We start from the raw sequence: 9,571 nt of genomic DNA, 5'->3' as shown, positions 1-9,571 counted from the left end.
GGGAAATCTTGGTTCCTTGTGAACTAAACTTTTTGTAAAAACCAAATACAACTGGATTGTATTTTGTGCATTCCAACCAAAGTCCAGTGTTGCTCATCTCTGGTGGTGCTCTCGTAGTCTCCTCAAGGTAAGGGAGCTCTTCCCTTCACTCTCAGGGGGCAACATCAGCTAGCAGACTCATTCATTCAACGTTAACCACTAACTCAGTTCTTCAGCTAACTAGCTTAATATGAGCAGATAGCTAATGTTAGCCAAACGGCTAGATGCTGTTGGCAAACTATTTTAAGAGAATGTTAACGTTTCTCACTTAAATTAATCTTTACCGATATCCAACCAGCTCTGTGTCATCGTGGGTTTACATTTTCTTGTGGGTAATATTGCTCCAAATGTCTGGATATTTATTGATGTGTATGTATACACATCTATGTGTAATTTCTGTTTACTTGTTTCTGATTTTGATAGTGCAGCTCTTTGCAACTGCTATTCCATACATTTAAAATGTACATAAATGTAAATGTTTTTTTCTCTTGACAGGCATTAAATAAAGCATTTATTGTTCCTGCGCTATAAATATGGTGAATAAGACGAGAATTGCGGTAGTGACGGTGCTGCTGTTAGTATTAGTCGCCACATTCGTGATTGTCTTCTTGCATGTCGGGAGAAGTAAGCAACCGAGGTGGAAGGCAGCTGTGGCGGCAGATGCTGGGCCATGTTCAGTGGTCGGCAGGTGAGAGTTTACAGACTGAAACATCCATCAGGACAGACACGTTGCTCAGACTCGTACATCCATAAAGATAGAAGCATGAACATAACAACAAAACTAACCGTACACCCCTTCTCTCCCTGTGTTTTAATACATTTTACTGAAGAGACATTCTGAAGAAAGGGGGGTCTGCAGTAGATGCCTCTATAGCTGCATTACTGTGTGTTGGACTTATGAATGCTCACAGTATGGGCATCGGAGGAGGACTTTTCTTCACCATTTACGACGCCAAAACTGGTACTTTCACATACGTTGCCACCACAAAGTCCTCTGTTTACTTTCTACTGTCGCAACAAGTTCCAACAACACGATTTCCTGGTTATCTCGATCATAAATGCATTTCCTGGTTTGTGACCTGTACACAGGGATGGTTGAGACCATTAATGCCAGAGAGACGGCACCACGCAGTGCAACAGAGGACATGTTTGGGAACAGCACAGATCTATCCCAAAAAGGTAATGTTTAACCAGCGCTATCAGACATGGAAATGAGCTGACGGAAGCTGCAGTTAACACTATTATGAGAGAGGATGACCTTGTGATAGTGACAGATAAAAGAGAGTGTATATTCTTTGAGAGCTTTGACGGACTCTTAAACTCAGGAATAAAAAATACAAAAGTGTGGGTCTTAGAAGCAGTATGTGTGTATGTTGTGAGGCAATAATCTAAGTCTTTGTTTCCTTTGCTTCTATGGTTGGTAGGAGGGTTGTCTATTGCTGTACCGGGCGTGATTCGAGGTTATGAGATGGCACACAAACGACGCGGCAAACTACCTTGGAAAGACTTGTTCCAGCCAAGCATTGATCTTGCAGAAAAAGGTTTTCCTTTGGGCAGGGCACTTGCCACAGCTTTGTCCAGACACAATGAAACCATCATCAAAGACGAAGCCCTGTGGTGAGAGGCATCGACCCGAAGCAATTTAAGATCAGTGTGTGATCATTTCAGATTATAGGAATGTTTCATTCCCACTTTAAGATAATTTCCCTTATTTCAGTGAAGTGTTTTGTGGGAAAGATGGCGACGTCCTGAAAGAAAATGACACCATCAAATTTACCAAGCTTGCAGAAAGTTATAAGAAAATAGCAGAAGACGGTCCTGATGCTTTCTACCAGGGACAACTGGCTCAGAACCTTGTGACAGATATTCAGGCAGCAGGTATGTTTTACATTTTTATTGTATTTACTGTCTAAAATCAAATAGTATAGTTTCTTGAAAAGCTTATTTTCTTTGTTGGATGAAAAAGTCAGTTATAATTAGTAGCAAATTCAAGTTTCCACAATTATAGTAAAAAAGTTGTGTCTTTCTCACAAATTGAGTCATCATTTTACTTTATCTTACAATCCAAACTGCTGTTTCTGCAGATTAGATCATCTTTCTGTACCATCAAATTCATCTCTCACACAAGGACATTATCATTATCATCATTGCCACTTCTGTTTTTTGCTAAAAAACACTTCAGGCGTATATTAAAACATACTAACATGCATTTCTCTGTGCATAGCTAATTTTGAGGAGGATTTATTTTTTCCAGTTCTGTCCAAGTGTGCGTTCACAGTGTGTGTGTCAATCTGTGTTTAGGCGGTATCATCACAATGGAGGATCTGAAGGATTATGTGCCTGTCTTGGATGAGAAGCCTTTAACGGTGAATGTGGGGGAGTACACCATGACTGTTCCAAATGCCCCCGCTGGCGGCCCTGTGCTCGCGCTGATATTAAACATCTTGAATGGTAAGCCGAGTGAGAGTGCTTTCAAGTGAGCTGCCTTCCCTTTGCCAGTCACTCTCTCAGACTCCACTTTGAGCAGCATGTTGATCTACTGCACAGTAAATCTAAAAGCTTTGTTGACTTAGTATACCTAGAGTCATATGTCATCTATTCAAGATGAACCACCCGCAAACCACTGTTAATCTTTGCCTCAGATATATAATAAGAAGGAATCATTTTCGACGCCATTAGATGAAAATATTGATACAATTAACTTAAAATGTCAGCAAAACACAGCAACAGGCCGGGTCAAGTCCATTTCAGCTGTCTCCTTTCCAACCTGAACAGCCATCTGAATGAAGACAAGTGAGAGAAGCTGTAGTTTAAATCGAGTTACTGATGATTGTTACATTTTCTACAGGGTACAACTTCACCTCAAATAGTGTGGCAACCACAGAGAAAAAGATCCTGACCTACCATCGCATCGTGGAGGCTTTTCGTTTTGCTTATGCAAAGAGGACCTTACTTGGAGATCCGAAGTTTCTCAACATTACAGATGTAAGGTCACTGGTTCTGCTTGAGTGTAGTGCAGTGTACTACCACAAGTCAAGCATCCTCGAATACACACATAGTATACATAGTTAAATTAAATGTTTTATCACGTGCAAACAAAGCATTTTGGTTAAAGATTAATATAGCAACAAGCTGAGAAGTTTTTTCTGTGGTCAGAAATTACTCAGTGATGTCATGATGTCCTGGAGTGAACTTGTACATCACAGGAAGGTGATACCACAGGAGGTCAGCAATACAAGATTTTTAGAGGGTGTTGAGATACTCGTTATGTTTAGGGAAAGTGTTCATTGTGTTTTCAGTTAAATGTAAAAAAAAGACAACATATCTTGTCTCAGTCTTGAAGTTACTGTTGACTTTTTCAATCTCAAACCAAGGGCACAGTCTTTTCCTAACCACTGTGAGCGCCTCAATACAACCATAAATAGAGTAGAATAATCATGCTTTCGTTGCACTGAGCAGGAATTATAATGATATATATACATATATATATATATATAGGAAAATAAATGAAGTGCAGCAGATACATTCAATATCAACATTTAACAACATGGCAAATTTGTCTTGAACAATGTTTCTTTATGATAAATGTAATCTAGCATTATGTTGTTCAAAGTTGTAGTTTATAACATAAAGATAATTTCTCGAATTCATATTCACCTGCTGTTTAGACTGCAGTGTGAAGAATAATGAATTCTGACTCTGAAGGGTAAGTGTACCTAAAATAACACACGAAGCAGAGAGAAATCGTTGAATCGCTGCTACTTCATCCCACAGACATGAGTGTCTTGAGACATATTTAAAAGCCTGCACTCTGCCTGTCTTGGATTTGTAGGAACAAGATAGCATATGAATTATTTCTGTGTCCGTGTTTGTCTTCCAAAGCTCATCCAAAATATGACTTCAAATTTCTATGCCGATGACCTCCGTGAAAAGATCACAGATGACTCCACACATCAAATGAGTTATTACGAGCCTGAGTTTTACCAGACTGAAAACCACGGGACCTCACACCTCTCTGTAGTAGCAGAAGATGGAAGCGCTGTGGCTGTCACCAGCACCATCAACCTAGAGTATGGCCTACTACTTGACCTTCACCAATATCTTTGAACTAACTAAGTTAATTGGTCTCGGGCCTGTAACTCCCCCGATGTCTTAACTGTTATTGTTTTCCTGCAGTTTTGGCTCTAAAGTCATGTCAAGATCGACGGGGATACTTCTCAACAATCAGATGGACGACTTCAGCTCTCCGCACATCAAAAACGACTTTGGAAGACCTCCACCCAACAACTTCATCAGGCCAGGTGAGATGATGACACACACACACACACACACACACACACACACACACACACACACACACACACACACACACACACACACACACACACACACATACACACAAATTGTATAGATTGTATGTTCAGCAGTCGGCTGATTCAAAGGTTGACCTGTCCTCTGACACTACATTATTTTGGCTTTTGAATAATGATTTATAAAAAAAAAATGTACATACTTTGTTAACTTACATTACCTTTAAATTATGTTAAAAGGAAAAAGGCCAATGTCTTGTATGTGTCCAACCATCCTCATTGACAAAAACAACAAAGTTAAGATGGTGGTCGGAGGCTCAGGGGCTCAAAGAATCATCACCTCAGTCGCTCAGGTAAGACACAAGCCACCTCACATGCATTTAAACATTGAAACTAATGAAGTGTACTATGATACGTATTTACTCCTCGGCTGTGAAGTTGTCATTGGCGGACATGTTTGCTGTTTTGTAGGTGATTCTGAATGCACTGTTCTTCGACTACAACCTGAATAAAACTGTGTCAGATCCAAGGCTCCACAACCAGCTGAGTCCCAACACCACTGAAGCAGAGCCTGGCTTTGACAAAGTGAGTGTCACAATCCACAAACAATACTGATGTATGTGACTAAAGGCAGGGTGCTGTGGTGTGTACGGAGACAATCCCTCAACCAGAAGCCCGGCTACCACTGAGCAGTGATAGGGTACCTTAGTCGTGACCGGCACCCCCGGACACTGTTCATTATATTTACCTTCAGGGATGTGGAGCACAAGGAGAAAGATGTTTCAGCACTGGTATGGTAAAAGTCTAGTTTGTGGTCAGAAATGAAGAGAAGAATAGAAGCTGGAGAACTTACCTTTTGATTTAATTATTTCACTGAGATGTAAAGTTATTTGCTGGTGATGTTGTCGCTCAATTTAACGTGATTTTAACATCCCATTGATGGTGTGGCGGGCAGCGCATCACAAGTTCAGTGTTTTCAGATTTTCTGCTTATAAAGTTGTTTTCACAGACGTAACGCAACATGAATGCTCAAAAAGGGCGTCGTTCCGCTTTTATCAAACAGGAAGAACCTGATGAACTTTGGAAACACAGCGTTATTGAACCCTGCTGTCTGATAAACAGATCGTACATGCACCTATTCAGTTTTCCTTGGTTTGCATGGAGTCTTCATATATGCTCCTGTTTGCAGAGCGTCCTGGATGGTTTGGCATTAAAGAACCACGAGACAAAGTTCCTCAAATCAGCAGGAGCTGTGGTGCAGGCGGTGGTTCGCTATGAAGACGGACTCCACGCTCAGTCAGATCCTCGCAAGTGGGCGTACGCCGCAGGGTACTGAGGTCATAAACACCTCTCACTGTGCAGAGAGACTTTATCCACGTGAACCTTGACCCCAGAGGTAGGAGCTGAGAGATTAAAGACTTCATAAAGAACTAGGAATGTCAGCGGTCTTGGGCACCATTCGGTCTCTCATTCAGTTAGACTAACGTTCTTGTGCTGCATAACAAGGCAACTGATAACAGATTGACTTTTTGCTCGTTGATGACCAAAGAAAAGTGCCTCAGTCTGAAATCACTTCTGAATATTGACACTCATGTCTAATGCATTTCTTTGTCACTTCATCATTTCATGTAATTAAGAAATGCACAAGCTATTGGATGTCATTTTAAAGGATAGCTTTACCATCAGTGTTTTGTTCACACTGTCAGTCATAAATATGTACAATTCCTAACTATTGATGAACACTTTTGTAACTGCTGGGATTCAGGGCTCTTCTTTTCTCAGCTGGAATGTAAATGTGTTACATAATTACTGACATGCATAAAAGTGTAAAATGATTCTGCCTTTATCAACTTTTTGCTGCGAATGACTGGTTCATATGTTATAATATTAAGTGGTTAAACATTCACAACACATATATTTATTTAAAAACAAATGAAGGATAATCTTGGTGTGAATAGATCATTTATTTTGTAATTTTAATGTTTTGTTTTTATCAAATTGATGAAGTAGTGTTGGGATGTGACCGCCATGTGCTTTGAGACAAAGAAACCAGGCCTTCCTGTTTGCAGAGCAACCTGGAGCCTGATTTGGGTTTGTGATAAGAGGAATGTTTAGATGCGAAAGCAATAAAACATCAATACTGCGATCTAATTGGCCGAGAGCCACAGACACTCCAGGAATCCTGTGGTTCAGCTCCTGTTTCTATAAAACAGCCTCGCTCCCCCATCTCTAGGCTTTTCCCTCGACCACCTCCGTCGATCAAGGAAGGACTGGAGCCAATTAAAGCATTAATCATAATGACTCAGTCATCAGCTGTGTGGCTTCCAGCTGACTTGTAACATCCAGTCAGATTCAGGTGCACAAGTGTTTTCCGGCCTTTATTCACAGCATAGAGTGACAGGAAATTTGGGGAGAGAGGAGGATGAAAGACTGTTTCAAGTGACTACATCAATATTGCATGCTATGTGTTTTAGCCCTGAAGTCCACCAATCCGTCCTGCAAAATGTATATGAATATATCTTCAGTTGCGTTACCAGGTGTGGTTACAATTATTTAGATGAAGAGCGCGGAAATGAGCAAGTCACACAAGAATTTCCCTTTAAGGCCCAATTAAGCACAATCTCACTTCCACATAGTTATAATGGACTTCAGAGTTATGCAACTCAGAATATGTATTTACCCTTTAGGCATTAAAAAATCTGTGTATATCAGTCAATGTGGTTGTACCAGAGAGATGACTTCTCCACGTAATCTTTCACAATATGGGACTCCAGTAGCTTGCCCAAAAACGGCGGCAGATTGATTTAATTGTCGGCTCAAACAGCTTGGCCCAAGGCAGCTTCTGTTTGTGAACTGCCTCGTAGCCCCGCAGCTCTCCAGTGTGTGGTATGTGAAGTGTGCCAAAAGTGCCAGAGGCAGTAAAACAAAAGGCACCAACCACCACCACACACAGTAATTCCAGTGTCCTCTGCTCCACTGTTCAAAGTGGCGGTCGCTGGCCGAGGTGCTGAATGTGCTCTGGCATCGACCGTCCCCGGTGCTGACCCTCAGCCGGGGCCAAACCCAGGGGACCCCTATGAGGCCATATTTTCATGAGAGTCAGCTGCTTTATCCGTGCCATTATTTACAGTAACTTAACATCAGTATCTTGAATTTAATGTTGTTATACAATAAGTTGCCTTAATTAACTAATATTACCGGTCAACAGTAGTCTTGCCTGTAACCTTGGCAGGATTTTGTTCAATGGTGAAGGAGAGCATGTTGATGCAATTTAAATGCTTCCTGTCCAGTGCTGCTTATGGCCAGTCCAAACCTCAACACAAGGGGGAGACAGTGTGCATATTTTCAGTGGCAAACCTCTTTGCTCCTGTACTGAAACATTATCAAGTCAACAGGTTTGGTGTCTTTGTTTGGTCCCTCAGATTTCTACCTCATTCGGACAGAAGCAGTTTGGTGTTTAGGGATTTTGGAACAGAATAGTTTAATGTACAAAAGCAGGGCTGCAGACGAGTGGAACACAAAGGAGACAGTTTTACAGGCTCAGGCTTTTGAGAGTGAACGTTTAGAAGCATACCTTAAAATGTGAAAAGATGCAATGGGACATTCTGGTCATTTTGGCATTCTGCATTTGACACACTAGGTATTGCAGCATACTAAATATTTTTCTAGTATAGTCCAATACCCATAATAGTACAATACAATACATCTTGTGTTGTGGTGAGAAACGCTGTGTGTTATGTATTTTGTAACAACACCATGGGAGGATGCAATAGAAATGGTCTGCAGGAAAAAAGCTGTGATACAGTTTAAAGAGTTGGTAGGAGAGACAGAGCAGCGTGGCCCAGTTGAGGCTGGCTGGAGGGGTTTACTCCTGGTTAAATGAACTAGGTGTGAGTGGGCGGAGTCGGAGGCAGGCAGTGAACAACATGGCCGACACTGCAGCCAGTTCCAGTGAAGGGCTGTGGCCAAAGAAAGGTGAGTCCAGAAAGTACAATGTTAACTAGTGATGCTATAGACAGACATAGAGTCTTGCCTGGTTTGTTTGGTGGATTGTGCAGATACTGATGATTGCCAGATAACCTGCCAGGCTGCTGGATCATGTTGCTGCATGTTGTTAGCCAATGGGGCATGACATACATGAATGCTTTGTTGATTGCCATGGTTAGTTGTCTGTGGAAGATTGTATGGTTGGTGTCTCAGGCAGCATGCTACTTGGCAGGGCATGCTCTTCGTCTACCAGGTGTTTTTGGGGTGGGGTCAGTGGGCATGCTAGTTAGCCTTGGTGGGTTGATCAGCTTGCTGGCTAGCTTGACATGGCTGGTTATAGTTGGTGATATTGAAAACTCAAGTATTACCCTGCTAAAGAGGATTGTGTTGAGTGTGTCCATAGAAATGTTCACGCAAGTTCCGTTGACATTTTACCGCACATAACTGAAATAGATAATAGTCAAATAATGTGATACAAAAGTACTAAAACGTAAGGGTGCAGGAGCGTATTTTACAATGATACCATACCATACTGTAAGTTGTTGTTTTCCTATAAACAGTGAATGATTCATGATCCCTGAAAGTGACTTGTCTTGTCTGTGTTAATGGGTAGTTTGGATTATATAATTGCTAACATGCGTTGCAATGCACTCGGAGACCGACGGACAGATGAGTGACCAAAAAGTGTTTTTGTCTGTGAGGCATTGATAGTTTCCTCTGCGTGAGTCACCCCTGAAGAACAAAAAGAGAGAGTGAAATGAAGCAGGGCAGCTGTGTAAAGATGGACGAGTACTTTCAGGATAATTTGGATTACACACTGAATTCATAGATAATGCATGATTCCAAAAATACACTCCTGTCACTTCAGTGCAGTACACTTATGAAACTGTCTTACATTTGAATGCGTAAAACACAGACTATTGAACACTATATAAGAACAATATTTTGCATTACATTTTCATGCCAATTACTGCTTTTAATTCACCTTTATATAACAATTGTGCTTTGAATCAGAGCTGCATTTACTATATTTGTTCTTCATGAAGACAAATTCACTAGGAAGTTGCAGTGGAGTTTATTTCCCACCTTTCACCACATTCAAAGTGAAACACACCTGCTGTGTCTGGTAACAGTAACACTGATTGAACTGGCAGCAGCCCTCCATTTACTGAGATGAAACCATCATTGGAGTGGGTGGAAATTAAGCAGTTTAAGCTCAAAGGAATTAACACCTC

At 41.2% G+C, this 9,571-nt stretch overlaps 1 protein-coding gene across 1 annotated transcript; it reads left to right on the top strand.

Moving 5' to 3' along the window:
- LOC306710569 (glutathione hydrolase 1 proenzyme-like) lies at nucleotides 1-6,245 on the top strand. Its single transcript, XM_079179203.1, has 13 exons — nucleotides 1-127; nucleotides 535-727; nucleotides 870-1,000; nucleotides 1,129-1,218; nucleotides 1,464-1,656; nucleotides 1,757-1,917; nucleotides 2,341-2,490; nucleotides 2,888-3,024; nucleotides 3,922-4,109; nucleotides 4,216-4,340; nucleotides 4,590-4,702; nucleotides 4,821-4,934; nucleotides 5,539-6,245. Exons 2-13 carry the CDS (start codon nucleotides 573-575, stop codon nucleotides 5,683-5,685), a joined length of 1,704 nt encoding a protein of 567 aa, XP_079035329.1. The 5' UTR covers nucleotides 1-127; nucleotides 535-572; the 3' UTR covers nucleotides 5,686-6,245.
- The last annotated feature ends 3,326 nt before the right edge of the window (nucleotides 6,246-9,571 follow it).

Source organism: Pholis gunnellus (genome assembly GCF_910591455.1).
Source record: "Pholis gunnellus genome assembly, chromosome: 18".
NCBI lineage: Eukaryota > Metazoa > Chordata > Actinopteri > Perciformes > Pholidae > Pholis > Pholis gunnellus.
The sequence above is the reverse complement of the archived record's forward strand: the minus strand, read 5'-3'. Positions and strand labels throughout refer to the sequence as shown.